This window comes from Theropithecus gelada, chromosome 8 (assembly GCF_003255815.1).
Source record: "Theropithecus gelada isolate Dixy chromosome 8, Tgel_1.0, whole genome shotgun sequence".
NCBI classification, from domain to species: Eukaryota; Metazoa; Chordata; class Mammalia; order Primates; family Cercopithecidae; genus Theropithecus; species Theropithecus gelada.
The window spans coordinates 13,745,303-13,773,049 of record NC_037676.1 but is presented as its reverse complement, the minus strand read 5'-3'; the positions used below and the strand labels follow the sequence as shown (position 1 = coordinate 13,773,049).

General features: G+C 36.6%; 1 protein-coding gene across 4 annotated transcripts in view; it reads left to right on the top strand.

Annotated features, from left to right (window-relative positions):
* The first annotated feature begins 1,847 nt into the window (after positions 1-1,847).
* The window catches only part of SGCZ (sarcoglycan zeta), a 1,186,949-nt gene continuing 1,161,049 nt past the window's right edge, over positions 1,848-27,747 (top strand). For all 4 annotated transcript variants that reach the window (XM_025394433.1, XM_025394431.1, XM_025394432.1 and 1 more), the window contains exon 1: positions 1,848-2,540. Coding sequence is in view for 3 of the 4 variants with exons in the window: in XM_025394431.1 (XP_025250216.1) it covers positions 2,502-2,540 (39 nt within the window). In the remaining variant the exon portion in view is untranslated. The remainder of the gene's footprint in view (positions 2,541-27,747) is intronic.

The window sequence follows — 27,747 nt, the reverse complement described above, 5'->3', positions numbered from 1 at the left end:
AAATAATATCGCTTTGCTAATATGTTGAAAATAAATTTGCTTGTTTTATTCCATTTTCTAAAGTTAGGCAATGACTAGTTGACAGAGAATTTCAAATCATTTCATGTGGAAAGACCTGACTTTCAAAAACCTATGTATTAGGCTGGTGCAAAAGTTATTGTGGTTTCTGCCGTTCAGTGGCAAAAACCGCCATTACTTTTGCATCATCCTAGTAGTTATCTTTATTCATGTTGAATTGTTGGTACTTTCTAGAAGAGAAGCTCTTTTTTAGAGTTGAAAGTTTTATATAAGTTCATCTACTCTCAACCTGAACCTTTATTATTTTTCATCATATATTATGCAAAATAATTATGTCTTATAAGCACGTGAAGTTTATCATGAGAATTTGATATTTGGCCCTACTCATTATGGACTTTTGGCTACTTGATGTTAACCTTAAAAGCTGTAGTCACAAGTCAAAGTATAAAAGAAAGATAGGTTAGACAAGTGCATGGAATAGACTAGGCTTAAACTAACGAACTGCGCATGCTGCATGAGAAAGCTGAGACCTCCAGGCTTAGCTGGAAAGTAGAAGGAGAAAAACTGGGATGTGCCCCACTGGTGCTGGGGAGGGGAGGAGGGAGTCATCAGGGTTTCAGACCTTAGAGTACTAACTGTAAAGGTTTCTTTCCACATATTTATCTGTTCCATGCACATTTGTGTGCTTATTAGCTGCTAGGCTCTTGGGACATTTTGGTGAATAAGAATGGTCCAGAGCATGCCTTCAAGAGTTTATAGTCTACTGGAGGAGTCATACAAACAAATGGATAATAACGGCATACATTAAATAATGATAAATTAACAATGCTGCTACGACAAGAGGATAAAGGAGAATATCTGAGAGATTCACCTGAGGAAAATTTTTCTCTGCTCAGGTGACTTTAGTCAGAAGCATAAATGTGAAACCTATAAAGAACTGTGGGGAGAGACAGCTGTCCTTAACGAGGGTGCAAGATTGGGAATTGAAGAGCCAGTACTGGCAGGTGGACCAGTAGACCAGGTGGCTGGAATTCAGGGAGGGAGAGGACGGACATGATGTTAGAGAGAGACCATGAGACTGGAATGTGCATATTTAAATCCTAAAAAAGGAAAGACTTTTTTTTTTTTTTAAAGAAACAAAAGTAATTATACAGCTCCTTTTCCAAATCTGTAAACATCTTTAGGTCTCAATAGTTTGTGTGTTATAATAAAACAAAAATCTTTAAAACCCTTCAAAAGTCAAGTTTTTACAGAGACATTTAAAACAAGAAAACAAACCCTTTCCCCAAATCTACAACCTACAAGTTAAATGCACTGACCTGTCAGAATCTATGTAAAGAACAATTTTCTAATAAAAGACTGCTTTATCACAAAAAGCATCACTCCAGGAAATTTCCTTTAATATTCTTATCTGTCAGTGTCTTTAAAAGTCTTTTTTAAATTAAAAAATCTGATGCTGAAAGCAGGAGAGATCTAAAGTGAATATATTTAAATACATGTGGATGATACACACAGGCATGTTCCTCCCAGATCTGCAGGAAGAAGATGAAGCAACGTACGCAATGAATTAAAATGCTTGTCACCTAGTGGATTCCGGACAGAGGGCAGTCTTTAAGACCCAGCGATAGTATTTGTCTGGAGAGGAAATGTTGCTTTTTGACAGATGAGAGAAATCCCCTCAGTGTCGGCTGTGGGAAGAGAGAAGCGAAGTCAGTCACCTGGTGGTGAAGGCCAGTAAAACAGCGAAGCCGGAGGAAAATTTTTCTCTCCCTCTCTCTCTTTCTCTCCCTCTTTTCTCTCCGTAGGATCCACCTCCTATTCTCTCAACTCTTTTAGCATAACCTTCAAAGGAGAACGTTCCCTTCTGACTTGATTATCTTCTTTTCCCCACTGAGAAAATACCTCTCAGCTACAAGACATATTTTAAGTCTATGCAGGACTTCGGGGATTCTGTTATCTTGCCAGGGAAATTGATCATTGCTAATGCCTGGGACTGGAGCTAAATTAGCTACCAGAGTAAGCCTGACGGAGGAAGGCTTTTATCATACACTCTTCTCTTCAGTTTGAACACATTTGCTTGAAATTTGCCGCATGATGCTGACCAGGGAAGCAGCTTTTTTTCTCGGGATGCAGCAATTCGCTGGTTTCTAAGCTTATTGCAGAAGAAATAATCTTAAATAGAGTGGATATCTTTTTCCTTTTTTCTTTTGGCCCCTGTTTCAATCGACTCAGCTGTGTTGCACCGCGGTACAGATCACCTGTCACTAAATCTTTGAGGAAGTAAAACAAAGTGAATTATTATTATTTATTTATTTTCCTTATTTTTAACCCGGTGGAGGCGGCGTGACCACGAAGAATGAGACTGAGAGGAGCTGCCGGGGCTTGGAGGAGGATAAAGCTGAGTTTAAGCTGGAAACTAAAAGACTAGATTGTTTTTGGGTGCCACTCGCCCTGTTCCTCTCCACTTCGTTTAGTTGCACTCCATGGACAGATCAACGAACCTGGACATTGAGGAGCTCAAGGTACGTGCGGGTCCGGGCGGGCGTCGCGGCCGCTTCTCGGCGCTCCCGGCTCTCCCCTCTCCTTCCCGCGGCTCCTCTAGCGGCGCGGAGTAGTTGGTGGTCCCGCGGGACGGCGAGGGGGCGTTGGGGGGACGCGCACCCGGGCGCAGGCGCCCCTCCTGGGGCCGAGGACACGGAGGGCGGCTCTCCCGAGCCCGGCTGCACTCCCGGGCTGGGCGCCCTCCCCGCCTGCTCGTCCCGCCAGCGGCCACCCCGTCCTCCTCCTTGTCCGTGACGGCAGCATTTGGGGTGCAGACCCTGCGCCTCGTGCCGACTCGTCTCCCCGGGGAGGCAGCGGCACCAGCTCTGCCGACTGTCACCTGCTTTCCCAGCAAAGTTGTCCGAGCTGCGCCGCCACTTTGCCTCCTCTCCCCGGCTCCGATCCCGCCTGTGCCCCCGCCCGGCACGGGGACAGTGCATTTCCGCTCGGAGATTCGCGTGACAGAGGCATCTGCAGCGACAGCCCGTTTTTATCCCAGAACTTCGTGAGACCCCCTTTCCCCCTCCACCGCCCGCGGGCACGGTTTCCTCCACGCAGTTGCAGTGCTGGGGCTGGAGAGGGTCCCCCGCTGCCGGGGACGACGAGCCTGCCCCAGCCCCAGGCGCGGGAGCAGGTCGGGTGACTGGGGCGGGGAGGCGGGAGCCAGGTTGGTAGGGGCGGCATCTGCGGGGCTCCGGCAGCGCTCGGTCCCCGACCCGCCGGGAGCCCCCCGCCCCCGCCGCTCCGCAGGGTCCCCTCGCCGCGCCCTCTCCCTCTGGGGTCCCCTCCTCGGCCGCGAGGGCCTTCCTGGCGGGAGCATCCGGGCTGACAACGCGCCCCTCTGCCTATGGGCACCGCTGCCTGCTTCCCTTCAAGAAAACAAAAATGTATATATATAGAAACAATAAATAAAAACTTTAAAAAACCAACAAACCACAAAATACTTTAAATGTCCCGCTCATTGTAAACGAAAAAGCGGGAAAGGGGGCGACACTGGGAGCACCTCTTTTATTGAAATCCTCCACCCTTCTTTACCCCTAGGCATTTGGTAAGCTCTACTATTTCAGAGGTTCAGAGGGATTCTGGCTTCTTTGATCAGTGAGAATGTCTAGGCAGCCCCCACCCGCTGGAGAAATGAGTAGAGGTTTGCCCTGCAATGTCAAGGAAATGGGTTTGTCCGACAAGGTAGGCAGGCTGCAAAATCCCCTGCAGAGCTCCAAAGCCTCTATCTGCAGCCTGTCCTGTGCCCTGGCCAGGGAGCACGCCGGAGCCCAGTTCTCTGGGCGCCCCAGATTGCATAGACGCGGAAGGAAAGAGGGACAGAGAACTGTGGAACCTGCTAGAATCACCCTGCCACTGATTGTAGATGCAGTCCAGGGCGGAAGGAGGACAGTCAGAAGACCTAGAACACCACTTCCTAAGACTGAGTTCCTTGGGGAAAGGGAAGTAGGGAGGAGGCAGATTTCATGCTTCATTTAAAGTTGGCCAACAAGTTTCTGTGTTTTTGCCAAGGTCGTAGTCAGTAGACCTTGGCCTGGACTAGAAGTTTCCTCTTATCTCTCTGCTCTACTCCCATAGGACACATTGCCTTTATGTTTGCAAAGATTCCCTACTTCTTTTTCCCAAGCATCCCAGTCTCTTGGGATGAAGGGGTGGATTTTATTTGAGATGCAAAGAAGAATATATGAAAATGACTGTGGATCTGTATTTTATGCAGAGGTGGAGTATCCAGATTATTTTTTGGTTAACTTTAGGGTATGACACAGAAGAGAGCGTTGTTCTTAAGAAAAAATTGAAGGGAAAAATGATTTGGGGTGATTCTTTCCCCTGAAATCGCTTTAGTTTCCTAACTTACCCCAGTGTGAACCCCAGTGCCACTGCAATGTTGTTAAAATCAGCAGAAGAGCAAACCCACTGGGGAAACTTCTGTCTAGTATTAGTAGAAGATCTCAGCTTAATGTCACTATTCCCGCACAGATAATCCAGAGATCCTCATAATCAGAGTGTACTGAACTCAGTGCCCTGGCAGCAGAGGGTAGGGAACTGGAAAGGCTTGGGCATGTGGTGGTGTGTTGGCAATGACTGGGAAGAAATGAAGGCATGTTAGATACAAGGATGTATTGACGTTGTTGAGAAATTATGTCAAGGACAAGCTACTTCTGAGAGTCAAAACTGGCAAGTGAGGAGATGTCGTCAAGCCTTATTAGAAAATGTTTGAGATCGTGCAGTTTGGGGAATAAATTTGTGTTATCAGTTTTGACTACACTTGTGGAATACGAAGGCTGTGGAATACTTCTGAAATACATACACTTTGTAGAGATGAATGCAGTGCACGTGGAATAACTTGTCTAGATTTCTTCTTTTCAGTGAAGTTTTTTGGCTTGATTTTCTAGACTTTCCAGTTCAAGTAAGTCTGGTGGCTTCTTGCTGAAGAGCCTCCCAGGGTGATCAGTGGAAAGAGGGAAGAAAAAAGCTAGGATACTTGTTTTTGGCATTATATGCATGTTTTGACTTTTCCTATGATCTAATAATGCTTACATTAAGACACATCCACACAGAACTTTGGTTTTTATGATGCTTTAAATATACAAAAAAAGTTTACTGGGGTTGGATACATAAATAAATGTGCATAATACTATAAAAATACAGTTTAGCTTAGTTTTAGATGATTAGTGTCATTGTTAGGTGAAGCTGCTTGCCTCAGGTTTTAAGAAAGAAATATTCTGATAACTTATCTTTATTTGGGATAAACTATTTTCTCTTTGAGATTTTAACAATTTTTTTATTTTTTGCCGTGCTGGGTGTGCAAACACTGATTTTTTTTAAATGTACTGTACATTGTAAATAGTGTTTTCTTTTGCAAACTTTTAAACTAAAGATAAGCTCTAATTGTTAAGCTATTGCTGCCATTACTACAACTAAACAATATGCATATTAAAGTGTTTATTTGATGGAAAACTGAAATATAGTTATGTGTGTAAAACTTGCTAATGAAGGTAAGTATGTTTCATCTTCTATTCTGCCCACAAAGTGCTGATGAAACAGATCAAGAAAAGGGAGAGAGTTCTCATCCAAAGAATGTGTGTGTTCTTTTCCCTTTGATCTCTGTTTCTCTGTCCAATGAATGTATAAACTTTACTCTGGATTTTGCCCTGGTGTTTACTTTAAAGAAGAAACAACATCAAACAATCCAAAATATGGGTTGCTGCTTTGGAAATGTGGATGTTAATGAATATTGATGTTAGAAAAAGCCCTGTCCATCCTGGAGTATCTGAGTTACGGAGTACTGGGTGCCTTTTAGCAGTTGAGATTTAAATACTAGCTTTAGCCTTTATTTTAGCTCTGTAGTTGCTCTGTTTTAAACTACTGATCTTATGTACTGGAAAGGAGACGACTAAGTTTTAGAGCGGACACTTTAAAATTTGCTTTATGTAAGATTTACTCAGAAGAGACATTGAGGCTGAATAAATGGTTATGATAAAGTCTATGACTTTGTTGATTCTTTTACTTATCTTTTAAAATATGGATACTAATTCACCTGTATTAATTTGTCAATTAAGTTATGCTTTCAGATGCTAAGAATGTATTTGTGGATAATTGTTACTTGCTTTGAGATCAAAAATATAAAATACATCATGAGTATAGTATAATTTTTTGCAGTCATGTTAGATCCCAGCTTTTATTTATTTATCTGTCAGGATTGTTCTGTTAGTGGGCTGACTGGCTGGAAGTTCAATTAGGTTTTTTTCTGCTACTTGTAGAACATGAGCAGTGTGCTTCTGGAATATTTTCTGAATTATTTTGCAGGTTACAAAAATTACAAACTACATAGTTAATCTTGAGACACATCAAACAACTTTTCAATAGGGATAATCTTACTTATTTGAGTTAACTAAATGTAGTCCCGTCACTGTTGCTTCATTTTTCTGTTTAACCAACATTTCATCTACCAAGAACTTGAATCTTGCCCTAGATAGGTGAGGAAAAACCTTCCCTGAATAATATAATTAGGTCATTAAGAAAGTATTTGATGGGTGAGAAGTGATAATACAGCAAAAAAAAAAAAAAAAATATATATATATATATGTATTTAAACAAAAGATTGATGTTAAAAATGCTGAGGTCTTAAAGCAGTGTCATAGTACATTCATCTACAATTTCAATCAAATAAGAGAGTTGGCACTGAGAAGAATTCTAATTTTTTTCTTTCTTTTTTTTTTTTTTTTTGGTTTGTTTCATCAATAGGACACTCAGCCCAGGGAAGTCAAGCTTGCTGCAGTGTAGGAAGCTTTCTGATGAATCTAAGTAGGTGGTATTTTGTTATGTTAGTCATTCTATAGTGAAAAATAGTACTCTCTAACAAATGGCATATTTTTAGCAGCTTGCCTTATATATTCATTTCTTGGCTGAGAAAGATGAAACATATTTGTGAATACTGAATTATTTGACTTGTTTCACATCTAAAGGAATCATAACTTATTTCCCTCTAGGTCTAGTTCCAATTCTCTTTATAAAATAGCAAGTAGTCACAAAGACTTAGCAACAGGTAACCTTAATTTGAAAAATTAATATCATTTGAAATTGATAAACTACAATTGTATCCATTTATGGGTTACACTGTGATGTTTTACTATATATCTACAATGTGGAAAAAATTAAATGAAGCTAATTACTATATTAATCACATCACTCATTTTTTTGTGGTGAGACATTTGAAATTTACCCTATTAGCTATTTTGAAATATATATATATATCTTGAATTTTTAATATTTGGAAATAGAGTTGTTTAATTGAAGTTGAAATTAATGTCATGTTACAGTAGTGAAACATCGCTTATACCATTAAGAGGGATGAGGGAACATATTTGATATGAATAGAAAAAGAATTAAGAAAAATACATTTGAGGGAAGTTGGACAAATGACTATTTTAGAACTCTTCAATGGTCTACTGTCATTACTAAGCATATGTTCCAACCTGTATCCTGGCTATTACAATTTTGCTGATCTCTAGAGTTTACCAATTGAAAATACATCAAATTTTGAAGGCCCAGTAAAAAAGAATATTTCAAGATTTATGTACTCAAAATCATAGCTACACGAGATGGCTCACTGCTGTCAGATAATAAATCCACATCTGTCTTTGGGACATTTATATAATATTTAGTGAATTGTTTCTTATGCTGTTTCAGAATTTCAGCTAAAATACAATTTGGCAGAGCTTACAACTTGAAGTTACTAAGGAAAATGACCATTTACTTTTGTTCAAAATCTCTATGAATTTTTGAGAATATGCATTTAAATTGGTAACTGTTTAAATGAGTAAATGCTTATATGTCAAGGTAAAGATTTGTACATTTATTTGTTGAGAATTGTGCTTGGTTTGTGATAAAATTCTTAGCTTCTAAAACTATCTGTGACTAGAATTAAGCTACCACATTTTCTATAAACGTCACTTTAGGCAGGGCATGGTGGCTCACGCCTGTAATCCCAATCCTTGGGAAGGCCGAGGCAGGTGGATCACTTGAGGCCAGGAGTTCAAGACCATCCTGGCCAACACGGTGAAACCCTATTTCTACTAAAAATACAAAAATTAGCAGAATATGGTGGTGTGCGCCTGTACTCCCAGCTCCTCGGGAGGTTGAGGCGAGAGAATTTCTTGAAGATGGGAGGCAGAGGTTGCAATGAGCTGAGATCTTGCCAGTGGAGATCTTGCCTGGGTGACAGAGTAAGACCCTGTCTCAAAAAAAAAAAAAAAAAAAGAAAGAAAGAAAGAAAAGAATATATTAATATCTAAAGTTTTTATTTTACTCAAAGTCTCTTCTTTTTCTTGGCAAATGTCTAGAAACATTATCTATATTCTCAGTGAAACTGATGAGAGACTTCTATGCCAACCACAGAATGAGCAAATTTAAGGTTACCACCCCTCCAAGAGAATTATAGGGCCTCACATTCTAAAAATTAAAAATTGTTCCAAATTGCCTTGAGAGTTTTCTTGAGGCTCCTAAACAACATGTTTGTACGTTGACTGAGAAATACTATAAGCCAAAATTAGATTTTAGAACACTTTATACCACTTTGTTGGTATTAAATAGGTTATCTAGAGTGTTCTATGCAAAGTTGACATAGAAAACCTTTAAAAATAAAGGATTTTAGTATCCAGCCAGAAAATCTTTAATTACCATGGCAATGTACATCAGGGAAACAGGGGCTAAAGCTTCAGCCTTAGAAGTTAATTCCAACAGTCACCCCACACTAAAATGGAGCTCCGAAGCAGTTAGAATTCAGAAGCATGCAAAGTACAAAAGCTCACACTCTTAACAGATTGTAGCCTTTGAGGAAATTCATTTGTGCAGTGGAAAGGGTGCTGATCTGGTTAGAGTAGTACTTGGAAGACATTGTTCAAACCCTGGCTCTGCCATCCACCACTGGTGGCACCTTGGGTATGTCCTCAAGCTTTCTTGACCAAGGGTTTCTCAGTCATTGCAAGGTGGGGATTAGATTTGATGAAAGGGTTTTGTCATAATCATTTTTAGCCACAGTTGAAGAATTTGTTCAACGTCTTTTAAACAACCTGACATTTAACTCCAGTGAAAGGGAAGTTTGGTTCAAGACAGTCTGGGGACTCTTTGCATACTTGCCTTTGGCATGTGCAGTTGACTCTGGGACCCTGGCAAGAGCTGTAGACTGAAGAATGGAAGGTAAAAGTCTCAGAACCAGTTAATCTCAAATTATCTTCCAGGGCTCAGAGTCTATGGCTCAAAAATGACATTTTTTTATCTTCTTCAAAGGAAATTATTTTCACATTGATATAGTTTATGTAGTTTCTTTCATTCTGCAAATAATTCTTCATTTGAACATCAGAAGAAGATTTTCTGCTGAATATTATCTTCTCACTTTATGGATACCAAAATGGAGACTCAGAAAAATCAAGTGAAATGCCTAGGATCACAAGGTTAATAGATAATAGAATAAGAACTTAAATTCATGTCCTCTCTTTCCAAATCCTGTGCTATTGTATATAGGCCAAAATTCCATGGAATTCTTAAAGAACTTCTGATGGTAGAGGTTTTTCACTGAATTTCTCTAATACTCTAATTTCAAAGAAGAGTGACAGTATTTGAGCTACCATCATAGTATTTACTCTTGTTGCAGAGTAGTGGTTCATGCTACAGTTTTTTTTTTGCTTTTTTTTTTTTTTTTTTTTTACTAGTATCCTCATTCATAGTGACTTATTTTAGTTGTTGGTTAAATCGCCATTGGTTGATATTTGTTAATTATTTGCATAATGTTTCAGTGAACTTCCCTCAACACTTCACGTCTCTTCATGCACCCTCCGGGTTACTTCAAAATAGTTAAAAATGCAAACCTTAAATCTATAAGAACTAAGAGCCTACTATATTTGTCTTTGCTGGAGGCATGCAATGCTTCAATTACTAACTCACACATTATTATCTAACTTATTTCCACACTTGTTTTTAAACTCACATCTTTCTTTAGAATGGCTAGAAAAATACATGTTATCTACCTAAGATAAAAGAGCCTTTGATTCTTTCCATTCTTGGGTAGAAGCAACCAATTCAGCTGCCATGAGTGAGAACATTTTTGTGAAACATGATATAATAAATCAATGTTACGAATGGGAAAATGCTGTTATCATTGTGATTCCACAAGTCTGTGTCTACTCAGAGTATTTGAGGGCTTTTAAAATCCAAAACAGAAGGAGAAACTAATTCAAGGAAATAATTGCTTACCTCAAGATTTCTTGAATCATGTTCTAGCCTTCAAACTCTCCCTCCACATGAGATGCATGAGATAAAAGTTCTATCTAGTCTTACTACCAGAATTAGTTGTACTCCTGAGCAACTGACTGAAATTTAATTTTTAAATCTTTTTCACCTTAAAATTGATAGTGTTTTTCCACTTTAAATTAGTTCCCCTTTACCTTAGGAGCAGATTTGTGGTCCATCTTCAACAAAATATTTGTATCTTAAATTCCTGATCTCATAATATTTTTGACTTCTGAAATTATTATTATGCTTTCATAAAGAATTAGTGGTAATAAATAAATATTTATACACTTAAAATTATTAAAACCTTTTTTAGATACTCTTCATGTTTCAGTAGATGTGCTTCAGTATTTCACATCTCTTCTGCACAACTTATAACTATGTGTTTTTTTTTGAGATGGAGTCTTGCTCTGTGGTCCAGGCTGGAGTGCGGTGGCACGATCTCTGTTCACTACAACCTCTGCCTCCTGGATTCAAGTGATTCTCCCACCTCAGCCTCTTGAATAGCTGGGATTACAGGCACCCGCCATCATGCCTGGCTAATTTTTGTATTTTTATTGATACAGGGTTTCACCATGTTGGCCAGGCTGGTCTTGAACTTCTGACCTCAGGTGATCTACCCGCCTTGGCTTCCCAAAGTGCTGGGATTACAGGTGTGCGCCACCATGCCCAGCCTGCATTTTTAAAAAATTTGTCAAGAGCTGTGAAGGTTATAAAGCTTAACTGTGCTGTGTGTATCCAGTTTTTGTTTGCATGACTTCAGTTGTCTATGTTAGTTGTGTAATTGGTGAACTTTTGTGCCACAAAATGAAAGCCACTATATATCTAAAGTACAAGACTGATATTTAACACGTAGGTTAACACCTCTACCTGTTCTAAGGCATTCTGTCTTAAATCATTACTTTTTTATTGCTCTCAAATTTGGCCTTTGTAGTGAATGATCACCTGTATTTCTAAATCTCTGTGTTTCTATTGTCTGTTACTTTTGTCTAGGGCAGAGACATTATTTTAGAAAAAGTTAAAAATAAGTGAGCTCATTTTAATCAACATCGTGTTTAATGTTTTCACATCTACTTTATACAAATCAGTGTTTTGATCAGCTGCTTGTTCCAGGCAGCAGAGACAGTTACTTTTATATATTGTATTTCATCTCATCAAGTTTCTTAAAGTTGATGCCTCAGTCATGGTTCCATGAATAATCAGGTCTGTGCACAGTGTTGTGTCTTAATGATAAAGCTCCTCATTATTAAATCATCCCTGGGAGAAATTATGAGCATTTAGTAATTACAGTATGTGAAATACACAGGTGGATTAAGTTAAACATATTTTTGGCGTGCGGCAAGGACAACTGAAGATCTTTTAAGAGCTACTGAGTACACTTACAATACAAACCTGCTTTCATTTTATAAATATGAACATACTGTTACATATGTATTTGTTTCATTTATTTCCTAAAACATTAATAGCTCTTAAGGTATAACAAATAAAAACACAACTGACTTTAACATGTTTAAGATTTGCAAGTATCAACTTTTTTTCCCCAACATCTGTTCCATATTTCTACTCAAAGTGAATTTCAGAAAGTTTTGGAAAGATATGATTTAAGCCATAGTAAAGTTTCAGCATTTTATGATGACATGCTGCCTTAAACAATTAAATAGTGCTGTACATTGGCTTGACATTCATAGACTTCTGTAATTGTGAAAATTATCTGTGAATATGCTCAGAGTGTAATTTTTTGTGTTCTCAGTCTCAGCTTTCTGACATTTAGTGAGATGCTCTGTCCATCTTATTTGTAAACTCTGTGCCTATTCAGAGTTGTGGAGTTGTACTTCAGTGTTTTCCAACACGTGCAATGCAATCAAAATCCAGACAATTGAAATCTCATTTTTTCACCTGTTGTCTTATTGACGAACAGTGTCACAGTAGAAATGAATAAAAATTATAAGAAAAAACAACTACAATTTGGGAATGTTAACAGCAGTTTATAGCTTGAGAAAGAAAGAATGACTCCAAATAAATAAAAAACAAACAGAAAAAACGTTATGTTTCTACCCCAAAAGAACATTTGACTTAACAGATATTACTTCCTCTTTAAGTAATGTCAAAAGTTTACATTACAAGATGTGTGATTCGTTGTGGTATTAGTTGGTGTAATGCTTAGAACTCTTTCATATGTACATGATTGAATTCTTAGCAAGAATTTAATTTTTAAAATACTTTATGTATATGCATTATATGACTATTTATGTATTTGGTCTTTCACTCTCAGAATCATTTAATAGTTCCTTTGTGTATGCCATGAGATATACACAAATTCTGTTTATACATAAAATTTATATGGGATTTTGTCTGTAGTATTTTTCTGTTCCTTCTTTACATATCCTCCATAGACAATCTCATCTACTCATATAGTTTGTACTTTTACTTACAAGGTGATGATGCCTGGTTATGCTTGGGCACCTCCCACTTTTCTCTTGGGTTACAAGCACACTTCTCCAATTTCTGGCAATCTACTAGAAATCTTTACCTGGATGCTTTGCAGTCACCCTGATCTAACAAAATGGGGGACGCCTTTCATTCTCTGTCAAGTCTGCCCCTCTGGTAGTATATTCTCTGTCTTGGGTAGTGTTTCACCATTCACTTTGGCATCTAAGCTGGAGCTCAGAAGATCCTGCTCTACTTATCCTTTGTCATCATTCCATACATCCAACTGGTCATTAAGACCATCACACTGTATAGTGTGCTTTCTTCCTTCTACACATCTTGTTAGAACCCTAGACCAAGTCCTCACCTTTTCTAATCTGTTTTATCCTAAGACATACGTATGTATTTCTTGCAGTGAGGCTGGCCATATTACAGTGAATTCTACTGTGATATAGCTCAGGGTTCAGGGTGGGTTTGGAATTGCCATGAAGGGATTTATGTATTCTCTCTTAAATTTTCACAAGTCATTTTAGAATAAGTTGGGTAAGAGTGGAAACTGGGACACCAAGGGTGGGCCTGATGCTTGATGCAGTGGGATTTAGAGGTCTGTAAAAATGCTAAAGGGTACCCTCAAAAATGAGAAAAAGATGGCCCCTGGAAGTTAAACTTCATAGTAGCTACTGATGAAGACTAAAATGTTCAAGTTGGGGGAAAGAACCACAGATTATTTGGAGATAATAATGATCAATTTTGATTTTCTGTCTTGATGAAATCTTTGAGTTACGCTCTCCCAGAACCATGAGTTGTGCTTGGCAATTTCCTTAGCTGATTTTCTGTATTTTTGACAGTTTGATCAGATTTCTTATATTCAAAAATATTATCTGCCTTTGGGAATTTGACAGCTCTGTCCCTGTGAGGTGGCCCAAAGACAGTATGCTAACACAGTGAGCCAGCTAAGTAAGTAGGGAGATAGGTCTGAAGGATTTTTCAAGGAAGACCACAATATTTTAATTCTGAGATGTGTATTACACTCAATGTATTGGTTTGTTAGTTACCTGTAAATATGTTGCTTAGAGGACTTTGTAATTATTTTACCCTTGTTATCTTAGTCTTTCAGTAGAAGTTACTTAATCATCATAGCTGTGTTTAGCTGTTCTATGGGGGTTACAATGTGGACTAGTAAGAGTGAGGTAACGTAGATATGCATAGATCAAAGTAGGCATGGAATTGCAAAATCTAACTAAAGATGCCTGTTGATAGCAATGGATAGTGAGGTATTTTATAAGAAAATGTAATTTGCAAAGTGGGTGGATTTTAGGAGGCAAGACCTGTCCATGATTCTCCAGAAGGACAGTCTTCTTTATTAAGGAACCACCTGGTTTCCTGACACTTTTCAACTACTTTCCCTCTGTCCAGCCAGTCTCTAAGCAAGTCATATCCCATACTTTCAGATTTTCCTTTATGAATAAAATAATATGTCCTTCACATGTTTGAAATTCATTGTCATTTCCCATTGCTTATGTTATAATCCGCACTCCTCAATACGATATAACATGATACAGAGCTTGCTAATTTCCAGGCTATGAGTACTCTCTTTTGTACTTTCCATTATGTGAACATGTGCATGTGCGTGCACAGACACACACTCACACACATTCTACTGTAACTTCACTGAATAAGTTCTCCTTGATCATGCCAGTTCCTCTCCTTCTGTTGTAATATTGCATATGTACTTGTCTGAAATACATCTTCTTTTCTTAGATATTTCCTACTTATTGACCAGTAACTAGTCCTAGGAAGAGATGGATATATCTTTTTTTGTGTTCATATACACTTGGGACATTTAGCTGCATTATACACTTTTAACTCAATTGTACTGTGGTAGAAAAAAAAAGGTCCTGCGTAATACCAGTCATTTGAAGTTTGAAGAAAATTGCTAAGGGGCCAGTATAAAGTAAATATTTGTACATATTCTGAGTTTCCTTAAAAAGAGTGTGCATGATTTCACTTGTTGGGGATTAATTCCTATATATGTCCATTAGATTAAGCTTATTATTTATGCTGTTTTAATTTTTCATAATCTTTCTATTTTGTTTAAACTATAAATTAGACATATGTTAAAATTTACTGTTTAGATAATGCATTTATTTCTTCTTGTAGCTTTCTCAATGTTCGCTTTAAAGTTTTGAGACTACAAGATACGTATAAGTTTAAAATTATATTTTCCTGTTGAATTTAAACTTTTATGTGATGATTTTCTTCATCTCTGCTAATGAAATCTGCCATAAAGTTCATTTTGTCTGATTTTAATATAGCTATATCAGCTTTTATGAATATCACTATACCATTATCCAGCTTTATTTTGGCTAGTTTTTCTGGTAAGTGTTATTTTCATTCTTTTATTTTGAAGCTTTTTGTGTATTCAGATTTTACATATATCTGGAAAGCAGCATATAGCTAGATTTTGGAAATCCATTTGGATAATGCTTTGCCTATTTACTGCATTTAGCTTATTTACATTTATTGTAGTATCTAATATATTTGGGTTTATTTCTGCCATTTTAGTTCATCAGTTCCGTTTATCCCAGAAATCACTTCTCTCTTATTTGAAGTTCATATGATAGTAGCAAACTCACTTTTCTTGATAGTCTGATAAAGTCCTTTTCTTTCTCTAGCTTTTGATAATTTTTTTTCTGGATATACAATTGTAGATGAACAGGTATTTTCTCTTAGGATATTAAAAGTATTACACCGTCTTCTTGATTCTCATATTGCTAATGAGAAATCAGATGTTAATCCCTTCTTTTAGTTTTTAATGTTTTTCAATTTTATTATAATGTGTCTTTAAAAAAATTATCCACGTTGGTATTTTATGACTTTCCTGAATCTTTGTGAAAGAAGAAAAATATAGTCTGTTATAAATAGGGTTTATGTAAGAACTACTATATTATCTTTTTAAAGAAGCCTTTGGCTGGGCATGGTGGCTTGTGCCTGTTATCCTAGCACTTTGGGAGATGGAGGCGGGTGGATCACTTGAGGTCAGGAATTTGAGACCAGCCTGGCCAACACGATGAAGCCCCATTTCTACTAAAAATACAAAAAATTAGCTGGGTGTGATTGACCGTGCTTGTAATCCCAGCTACTGGGGAGACTGAGGCAGGAGAATCACTTGGACCTGGTGGAGAATCACTTGGTAGGTGGAGGCTACAGTGAGCCAAGATTGTACCACTGCACTCTAGCCTGGGTAGCAGAGAGAGACTCCGTCTCAAAAAATAATAAATAAAATAAAATAAAATAAAATAAATAAATAAATAAATAAAACTAAAAAAAGGAGCATTTCACTGGCAACTGCAACCCATAATGATTTTGCTGTACCTTTTCTAGTTCTCATTTTTAAAATACATATTCTGTAATGAGTGCATACTGTCTGAAATGTGCAAAATGTAATCAGTAAAAGCACTGAGGATTATGGATTGCCTGTGTTTCATATATCTCATGTTCTCTACCAAATCATGGATACATGTTAGATATTTATTACATCCTTGTTGATATATATTTGGCAATATTTGGTGTCTGACTAGAAATTTAAATTGGTGGAAATAGCACCATCTCTTTTAGTCTTTTGTTTTGGTTACTTGATCAAGCACAAAACTAAAACACATGTTAAATAACAAAATAAATGGTAAAAAGTTACTTGGACTAGTGATTTACTAGTATTTCTAGTTTTTTTAAACAAGGTTATTACCATGTGGTAATCACACAAGAAGTCATCTTTGTGTGAGGTGGAAGAATGTTCCTTTTGGATTTCTGAGGCCAACTTTTGAAGTGATATATACCAAAATATTGTGGAAGCTATGTTTTTGTAGCTGAGTTCTTACTGCAAACTTTCTACAATGTAGTTGATTTTGAATTTTCCATTATCCTGCTTAGCTTAGGGAGAAATTTCTGTTTAATTTCCATATCTTTGGTGTTGGGTTCCAGAAACGAATGACAGTAAACCAAGTTTATTTCAATTTCAGATTATCCAGAAACTATTTGGTTCTTAGGCATCATAAGGTATGCTTTAAGTGTTGGTAAAATAGAAAGCAACCCATGTAATATGATTTAAGATTCTCTAATCTCCTTACCATCTGGAAAAATATTTCCCAAATTGTCTGAAACATCCATGATTTCAATCAGTTTTTGAATTAAAAGAGTGGTTATCAAACTGTGCTTTCATGAAACTCTTGCAATTTTTAACTAAAATTGAATGTTGGCAATTATCAGTTTTACATTTACTTTCCATTTGTTGTTTTTAATTGTTAGTGGGTACTATTGCTTCTCTGTGCAAAATAAGGTTTCTCTCATTTAGTCACACACACACGCATATACACACACACTCTGTATTTAAACTTGATAAATGAAAGTTTTGGAAGCCATAAAGAGCATCATGACTTCTAAGACCTTGATCAGCCAAGCAATGTGGGATGTATTAAAAACACACACACACACACACACACACAAACCCTTGTAAAGATAATTATTTACCACAAGTGCAAAATGAAGGTGCTAAAATACATGATTGTGAACAATTCCTTCTAATTCTCTGATAGACAACTACTGGTAAGAGCTAATACATTAAATCATTTGTAAGCATTAATATGTAAGCACTAATTGATTTATCAGGTTTGTTAGCCAGGCAGGTCCTTCAAGCGGTGTTTTTTTCATAGGCAGGAATATTTTCCATGACAGAAAAAGCAGAAGTGCCTCCCAGTTAAGACTTGTCATTAATGATGGACTCCTGAAAACTATGTTTTAACTTCTTGAGTCTGGCTACTTAGCCAGAACTGCTTGGGGGATGGTGAAATACCTGACCCAAGTTGGACCAGTGAGATTCTCTCTCCCTGGAATATGGATGACATAACCTAATTTTAACCTTATTGCATCCAATATCCTACATGTTAAAGCAAATATGTTTTATTTAGCCCCCTTTAGAATATAAAATGCTTTGGTAATATAACTTGCAGGTAATTTTTACAAAGCCATCTTCTGGATTCTCTTTTAAATGCTTTCATAGTCTAACCAATATTATGATCTAATTACGAAGCAGGAGTAAAAGTGAATAAGAGGAAATAATTTTATGATGTAATTCTATACATTCTACACATTTTGAAATATAAGTGCTAGGACACAGAGAATGTAAAAGCTACAATGGAAGACTCACAGAGATGTGTTGTGTGGGCCACTCAGATTCCATGAAGATTGTTACAGATGGTGACACGATAGTTTTTGAAGTACTCCTGGTAACTTCTGAACAAAATGAAATACAGCATTTCTCTCCATTTACACAAAGGTTGTATGCCTGGATGATCAGTTAATTGTGCAAAGATGAGTTAAGTTTTGTTTTTTAAAAAGTATAAAATGGACTTACGGTTCAGGCAGAATCATCGACAACCGTTCCACACCTTGATGGGCTTTCAGCATCTCAGGATTCTTCCTACCGTATGACAGTAGGAATCCTTCCAGTCACTGTGACACCAAAAATATCTTCACAGATTTCAAATACTTATCCTAGGGAGGCAGCGTCACCCCTGCTGGAATTTTTGAATTAGCTGATGATAGGATAGACCTAGTTTTTAGTGTTGCTAGAATTTTCAGTGAAAATTTGGAAACTAATCTTTCAGTTCACCAAGTGCAGTACACAGCTGTGGCCACCTGCTGCTGAAGAACAATGAGGCAGATTAGAGATGAGAGAAAGAGTTCTGCTCTTTCCAGGGTCCCATGCTATTCTCTTACTCTTTAGCTCTCTTCAACCTCCCACTCCCCCACTTCCATTTTAACTTAGTTTGATTTCTTTCATTTGCAGTTAAGTGTATTTTAATGTACTCTTCTTCCCAAATTCAGGGGAACTTTGGGCTTTTCATGTTGACTTTAACTTCTTAGAGTAAGTGTAATTATTTGCTTATGTAATTTTCTTCTTTTTTTTTTATTTTAAATTTAACTTCTAGGGTACATGTGAACAACGTGCAGGTTTGTTACATAGCAATACATGTGCCATGTTGGTTTGCTGCACCCATTAACTCATCATTTACATTAGGTATTTCTCCTAATGCTATCGCTCCCCCCACGCCCCACCCCATGACAGGCCCCTGTGTATGATGTTCCCCACCCTGTGTCCAAGTGTTCTCAATGTTCAATTCCTACCTATGAGTGAGAACATGTGGTGTTCGGTTTTCTGTCCTTGTGATAGTTAGCTCAGAATGATGGTTTCCAGCTTCATCCATGTCCCTACAGAGGATATTAACTCATCCTTTTTTATGGCTGCATAGTATTCCATGATGTGTATGTGCCATATTTTCTTTTTCTTTTCTTTTTTGTTTTGAGACGGAGTCTTGCTCTGTTGCCCAGGCTGGAGTACAGTGGCCAGTTCTCAGCTCACTGCAAGCTCCGCCTTCCGGGTTCACGCCATTCTCCTGCCTCAGCCTCCCAAGTAGCTGGGACTACAGGCGCCTGCCACCTCGCCTGGGTAGTTTTTTTGTATTTTTTTTTTTTAGTAGAGATGGGGTTTCACCATGTTAGCCAGGATGGTCTCGATCTCCTGACCTCGTGATCCACCTGTCTCGGCCTCCCAAAGTGCTGGGATTACAGGCTTGAGGCACCGCGCCTGGCCTGCCACATTTTCTTAATCCAGTCTATCACTGATGGACATTTGGGTTGGTTCCAAATCTTTGCTATTGTAAATAGTGCACAATAAACATACGTGTGCATGTGTCTTTATAGTAGAATGATTTATAATCCTTTGAGTATATACCCAGTAATGGGATGGCTGGGTCAAATGGTATTTCTAGTTCTAGATCCTTGAGGAATTGCCACACTTTCTTTCGCAATGGTTGAACTAGTTTATGTAATTTTATAAGAGTTTCTACTCTAGTTGAGTCTAACTGGTCCAGAAACTGGATGCTTAAGGCTCCTCTTATCTCTAATTTAGATCACAATTGCTCGAGCAGGTAGAACTGGGGCAAGGCAGGGTGTCATTTGCAAGGGCCTGGAGCTTTGATGTCTCCACATTCTTTTTCATTCCAGTGAGCCATTGTTGTGGGTAACCAATATCAAGAAAACATGCTTACTATTATATCTCTGATTCTTACACTGAATGTAATAAGACTAGATAGCAGGAAGTTTGGTGTAGGAATTGATGTATATAAACATCAGTTTGTCCAAAGAGAGCTATAAAACTGGCTTTTGAAATACTACTTCCACATCTATTAATGACCTCAAAAACTTTTGGTTTTAGTATATTGTTTAGACTATGTTGAGGAAACTGATTTTTTTCTATGATTTCAATTGTTAAGTATGCTTGTAGGCAGTGGTATTTATAGTTTGTTCTTGAAATTATTTTAAGACCCATATCTGTTAGTTATATGTATATTATAGATCCAAGCATTTCAAAGGCATTGTTAGAACAATTTGTATACCATTTTTAAAAATTTTGTTTAACAAATGAATATCTGCTTTTCTCTGTTCTTTCTACAACTACCATCAAAGTATTTTTACACTTTGTTTGTTTGTTTGTTTGTCTGATCCCAAGCACCTAAAAACAGAGCATTACACACTATAGGCATTTCAGGAATATTTGTTTAACTAATTCACCTTTGAATGAAAGTTGTTTTGTAAAACTGATCTCACTGCTATTTCCCCTTCAAATTCATAATGAGACATAAGTGAGTATGTGATAGGGAATGATCTGTATGCCTAGTACACATCTCTCCTTAGTGACACCTCCTGTTTCCTTCTGTATTCACTTAGATGAGGTGAATAGTAGCATTCAGGTAAATGTCTCATCTACTCAGGATCCAAAGACCCCTTCTGCTATTGCATAATAAAATTAATGGAATATGAACAGTGTACTACACCCCGGGATAAAGTTTCCATCATAGTCTGGGATAAAATTCCCAGTATATTGCATCATGGGATAAAATTCCCATCATAGACATTAAAGGAAAAACACATCTTTCTCGGATGACCATTGTATTGAGTTTGGCATTCTGATTTTTGATCAATGAATAATAGGAAATAACTGATAGTTTATGAAAGCAGAAGCTGCAGTTGATATGTCTGATGCATCAACTTTTATGGATTATATTGACTCAGCAATGTATTTTAACTGAGCACAGTCAAGATTGTGTTTGCATTTTATACAAATCACATACTTAAATATATATATATATATATATGTGAAGGAACACAAGAAAAAGGAAAATAGTATCATGACAATAATCCCCATGTATAATCCCTGAGAAAGTTAAATTCATGGCATGTTAAACTCTGAAAAGACATGAATTTAAATTATGATTAATAAATAAACATATTATGATACGCCAAGTATCTTTCATGAAAGTACTCAATATATAGTTATTGACTGGAATTTGACTTGAGTAGAAAAGATCTTTACCTTCCTGATCACGGAGAACATGGAGTAAAACGAGTTGCAGCCTGTTCATTGAAGGAGAAAACTAATGTAATCTAACGATCTTTGAGAACCCAGTTATCGCTCACACTCTTTGTTCAGCTTTCGTACCACATAGGCACGGATTCATTTTCAGCACCACTTGTGGGCTGTGTGACCTTGGGTAAGTCATTTAACTTTACTAAATGTCAATTCCTTCAAATGGCAAAATGAGATTAATAATTGTACCTACTGCATATAGATTGTGAGACTGTAATGGGATAGTTACGTGGGTACATTCATCAATGTTTCACACAGAGCTATCTATCCATGCATCAATTATTGTTAATATGTTCATGAGGGCTGGTGAAATGGTGAAACATGATTGGGATGTAAAAAAAAATGAGTGTACTCCTGTGGGTAATGTGGCGGGTTCACCCTAGGAAGAAAAGCTGATAAACTGGCTGTGAGCAGCAGTATTGGTAGGTGGCCATGTTCAAATCTGTCCTGGGATGAGACTAGAGTGTTGGTCTTTGCATGGATTTATGTTAGAACTAAATGTAAGTGCTTGAGTTTAATAATATCAAAAGCTCTCCAAAGGTTCTTAACTGCCTAAAGGCAGCTTTTAATTTTAAACACTGAGAAAAGTCAATCAGCCTACACCTAAAAATATGCATTGGGATGTGTTTTGCATGCATTAAAACCTAATTTCACATCTCACCAAGTTTAACTACTTTTCTGCTAAACTAGTCTCAGGTTCCGGGTATTTTATTTATAATAGGGCAATAGTCTCTTTTATATAGGACTTTTTAAAATAACTCTTCCATCCATTTGTATATATGCTTTCGAAAATGTTGATTCTTTGAGATATTTAAAAATACAAAGTCCTTGATAAGAAACTTAAAAAAGTTATACACTAAAAATAAGGTTCCTTTCAACCCACAAAGAAAGAAAAATTTAATAGAAAGAAAAGCACAATTTTATTAAAATACATGTATTTTATGTAAATGGGCTATATTTTACATAGAATTTATTGCACGTATGTTTACCAAAGGAACCTCTGCCTCCCAGGGTGAAGTGATTCTCCTGCCTCAGCCTCCCCAGCAACTGGGATTACAAACATGTGCCACCCAGCCTGGCTAATTTTTATATTTTAGTAGAGATGGGGTTTCACCATTTTGGCCAGCCTGGTCTCAAACTCCTAACCTCAAGTGATCCACCCAACTGAGCCTCCCAAAGTGCTAAGATTACAGGCATGAATGCCATGCTCACCCAGAGCCCTTGTTTCTTAAGTCTTATTGCTATCACTTTGCTTTGCTTGAAGACTTTATATAGGAGAATTTCATTTTTTAATTCGTATAAGTAGACAGGCTAGTTTATTGGCCTATGCTAATATTTCAAAATTCTAAGTAGAAAACTCCATGCGTGCAAGTCCGGAAAACAAAGAAAAGGCACGCCAGTCATGTCCCTTCTACATTTTTAAGTATGCAAATTGGGACAAGCTGGGCAAGAATCTTTGTTATAACCCTCCTAGATTGGTATAATTCGTCCTTTTAAAGGTCCAGCTTTCTGGTTATAGAACTCAAACTAAAACAACCACTGAAATTTCAAAAAGAAAAAGGAAGATATTTTAGTTAGTTCAATTCTTTACTCTGTGGGGTTAATATTAGCTATTAGAATGTTTACTTTTTGATCCTAACAACTTTTTTTTTTAAAGAATATAAGCACATAAGCAGGACATGATGCCTGAAAAGTCAAGAGCATTTATCAGGTCTCCTGAAAGATTGTCTTCAATATGATGATAGGATTCTTTACCCTTTGATCTTCTCTTCTACCCTAATCCCATGTGCAGATGGCGCGTTAGGCAAAAATTTGTCTGAAACTCTATTATAGCCTGGGATAAAAGGAAATAGCTCAAGAAGTGAAGAGTTTTATTCTCTCCTAATTCGAGTGTTCTAACTCCATGTCTACTACAGCTGCAGCTACTATGACCAGATTTAATGCTTGTATTTCTTTAAAATACTTGACCTTTAGAAGATTCCATTCCAGGAATATAAAGTAACAAGATAGTTTCCATATTTTCTTTAATAATGAGTTCATAGCAATAAAGATATCCATATAGTTCTCTTGACAGTTTCCTGGGAATTCTGTATAGTTATACACAACTTATACAGGGTCTTTGTTATGTCCAACATCCTTTAAAAGAGTAAGCTGGCGGGGCGCGGTGGCTCAAGCCTGTAATCCCAGCACTTTCAGTAGGCGGATCACGAGGTCAGGAGATGGAGACCATCCTGTCTAACACGGTGCAACCCCATCTCTACTAAAAATACAAAAAGCCAGGCGCGGTGGCGGGCGCCTGTAGTCCCAGCTACTCGGGAGGCTGAGGCAGGAGAATGGCGTGAACCCGGGAGGCGGAGCTTGCAGTGAGCCGAGATAGCGCCACGGCACTCTAGCCTGGGCAACAGAGCAAGACTCTGTCTGAAAAAAAACAAAAACAAAAACAAAAACAAAAACGAATAAGCTAAAACGATATTTAAAACATCCTTTTTCTTGAAATGGGAAGTGCTTTTGCTTTCAACTATATCTCCAGAGAATGAAATGAAATTAGTGGCTCTGGCAGATGTTAATAGTAATGGGTATCAGAGTAGATGGGGCCATACGTGAGATGATCTGGATGCTGCTCTGCTGAATTAGCTCAATTTTCTCCTAAACGACAAGGAAATATTAAAGATACACTGTTGATGAGGGAAGTCTCAGGCAACCAGCAAGGATGTACTCCCAATATTCAAACAGAAAGCAGGAAAAATGCATTCCAGAAATTGATATTTCTGTCTTCCGGTTGAAGTTGGTACTATCTCATCACATTGTATCTCTGTTTGCATACAGGCTGCAAAGAATTTTACTTTAAAAATATGTTTGTCAGTCTATTGTCAATGAAAGAACATATAGGACTTTAATTGTGACTCCTAGAGGTTTATTACTATTCCACAGTTCTTTAAAAAGTGATCAGCTTGGCAGGGTCAGACTGCCGTAGCAAAAGTTTCAGTTCAGCTTGTCTTGGCAATGAAGTTTTGTAATTTGGACTAGGAAAGATTGCATTTACTTCTCCACTTGTGCCAAAAATAGCACATAGCAACCTAAAAAATGGTCTCACCTCCAGCTGGCCCTGATCATCCTGAGCTAACCTGTTAGTGGCAAATGCAACCATGAACACCTATAGGCATTGCTAGATAGATAGATGTAGGTGTATGTATGCTCCAGACAGAAATCTAAACTCTAAAATTGAGAATTCCCCCGAAGGAAGTAAAACAGTGCCTGTAAAAGTACAAAGTTCAGCAAGATTTTGATTGTTCATGTTATGTTCAGATAATGGAATTTTTCTGAAAGGTTGTTTCTTCTTGCGTATACCAAATGCAGTGCATTTTAGGAAAAACGTTTCAGAGGCAGCCTACTAGAACTACTTTCATAAAGTGAAATATTCATAAAGTGAAATATTCATATTAATATCTTGAAGAGCAATACTTATCTTTGTAACTGTGATATATCTAGTGTAATGCCACAAGATGCCACAGTTGACTTCAGTTAACTAAGAGGCGTATAAACTAATTTCTTGTACTGTTTTACATATTCAGCAATCTACATTATCATTACTTAAAGATGAAAAGAGGGAGTTGTTTCAAGATTAAATGTTAAAAGATGCAAACTATCATGCTCATTTAATTAAAGAAGCATGCAGATGAGTGTGTGGGAAGAATATCAACCTTAACATTGTGTGTTATACATAGTATCCTCCACTAGTTTTCATCACAGTCTCTTTATCTAAAACTTTGCTTTTCTGTCTAAGTGAAAGAACACCTGCTCTTCATTTCTTACTGAGTTTGCTGTTTTCATTCGCTCTAGTAACATCTCTAATGACCAGTTGCCAAATTATATCATTAAAATTGCACCATCAGCAGCCTAGATAGGCAATTAGTTTTGAAAAAGAAGGTAAGTCAAAGTGTTCAGAATTTGAGTCTGAGGTTTCTTAAATATGACCTTTGTAAGGAATATGCCTCCCTTAGGAAGATAAGTTGTAACATGAGCTCCCCACGATTCAGGGAACTGCGTGTGATTGCACAGGAAGATGTGCATGTCTAGCATGACAAAATATTCTGACAAAACCTAAGAAGCAATTAGAAACAGTGCAGAGGTTTCAGATTTCAACTCTAACTTTGATTAGCTAGTATACTCGATATTATATAAGTGATTTATATGCATAGACACATTAAAGTTAGATGAGTTAAAATTAAAACAGTCAACTAAACCTCAGTGAGTGTGAATTTTCAGAACATTAAATAAAAGCAGCAGTGTTGGGATTTTAGAAATTCCTGTAAAGTAAAACACTGTTTAAAATGATTTAAATAATACATATATTTGTATGCTTTTCAGGCTGTCTTGCATGTTCCTTTAAAACAAACCAAAAATCAAACTTTCTGCTTAGTTATCATGACAGTATTTTGTAATTGTTTAAAAAAAGAAGAAAATTATTTTTTATTATGGATCATTCTATTAGAATAATATTTCAATGCCACTTTTGGTGCCTAACTTATTACTATGTAAAAATTGATGGTTTTTTACATGGCTGATTATCAGGTAGCATTTCACTATACTAGAATAAAAATTATGAAAGGCTAAAGTGAATACAAAAACTTCTATAAGTTAATGAAATAGGAATGCGTTTTAAAATAAAATAATAATTTAGGCAAGTTTAAAATTATTTGTATTCTGCAAGGTCAAAGAGTACTGCTGAACCCTGAAACAAGCATAATTTGATGTTGTTAATAACTATTCATAGCTGCAAAGCTTAGAATGATGGATTTTTTTAAAGAGAAATATGGCCCTATGGGAAAATTAGAACATATTCTCCTCCTTTTATTAAGGAGTATTCCAATAATTATAAATTACAAGTTTACCATCTTCTCAAGACATAAAACAGTATTATATCTTGTAGAAGGAGAAGTTAATGGGGTTTATGTTAAATGTCTTTTCACTTTTTTGCTACCATAATCCTATGAAAATTATTTATTTTCAAATGTAGAGAGATTTCTTTATTTCATTAAATTTATAAATCTATGTAGGAATATGGTATTTTGATATCTTATAAAAGCAGTTAGGATTTGTTTCTTTTGTTTTTGTAGACTGACAATGCATAGCAAATAGATACTAGACAGGTTTTAAATAGTTAATATGATTATTGATACTAAATAACCTATACTAGAAAAATCATTTTTTTCTCAAAGGTAAATCTTTTTTATTTGGCTCTTTAATGTTTCACATATAGAAACATTGCATTTTTTTCTGCAGTAAATTTATGTAAATTATCTTTCTGTATAATTACCCAAAAGGAAAAAAATCTTTTGTGTATATTTTACTTCTGTCAGTTGTTACTTTTTATAAAAGTAAAAATCCCTAGAAGATACTTAGCAAATAATTTTAGGGGTAGGATTCCTCTTGTTGCAATTACAAAGTTTAAACCTTAAGAACTAGTAGACTTTAATTTTCCTTAAACTTTATATGCATTTATCTCTGATTAAAAGAAAATTATTGAAAAATGCATTTAGTATACAATTATGCTTGTCTGATAGAATCTATTTTCCAACCTTCCCCTCTATGTTGTCCGTCAAGAGTGAAAATATGGTATTAAATGCTTTTGTGTATTTAGTTAAATTGTTAATTTTATCACTTTTCATTCGTTAGAATTTTAAATTTTATTATGTTAAGCAGAAACATTAAGAGGCAAATATCTAAATCGAGTTATCATGCTTTTCATTTCAGCAGATCTGTGATCAGTTATATTTGTTATCCCAAAGATAGAAGGTTAATACTGTCTCCTTTTTAAAGTAATGATGTTGAAGTCATTTCAGTATATTTTAATGTGTTCCCATTTCCAGCCATGGGTAGTTCTCTAGTACTTTGAGAAAATAAGTCTAAAATAATCATGTTTATCAGCTCAGTAGATTTACCAGTCAAAATTCTGCTTTACCTCTAAGGACTTCATAGGCCTATTACACAACATGCCAAAACAGTTTTCTTTTTTTTTTTTCTTTTTTTTTTTTTTTAATTTATTTATTATTATTATACTTTTTCTTTTATCTCTAAGTTCATCAGGTCTTCCTAATGAAGCCTCTGTATTCAAAATCATTGACAAATAACATTTTATTCCAGCTTTAGCCAAGGCTCTCAATCAGTCTGCAGAATATATACTGAAATGGTGAGAAGGTGGCAAGCTAAATTCAAAAGATACTATCAATGAAATAATTCCCCAAGTTAGATTTTTACAAGGAGAATCCAAACAATCCTCAATCATTCTGCAAGACACCTTGAAAGGAGTAACATAAGAATCTAAACTTCTAGGATCTTTTTTAAAAATGTTGGGCTGATCACAAAATTAAACTGATCAAATAGAGTGAATCCACCAGTATGTGCCTTCAAAAGGATTTTCCTCATGTATATTTCTGTACAAAACACTCTCTTCTTGAAATGAGTTAGCCAGTGTTGGTGTAGGATAG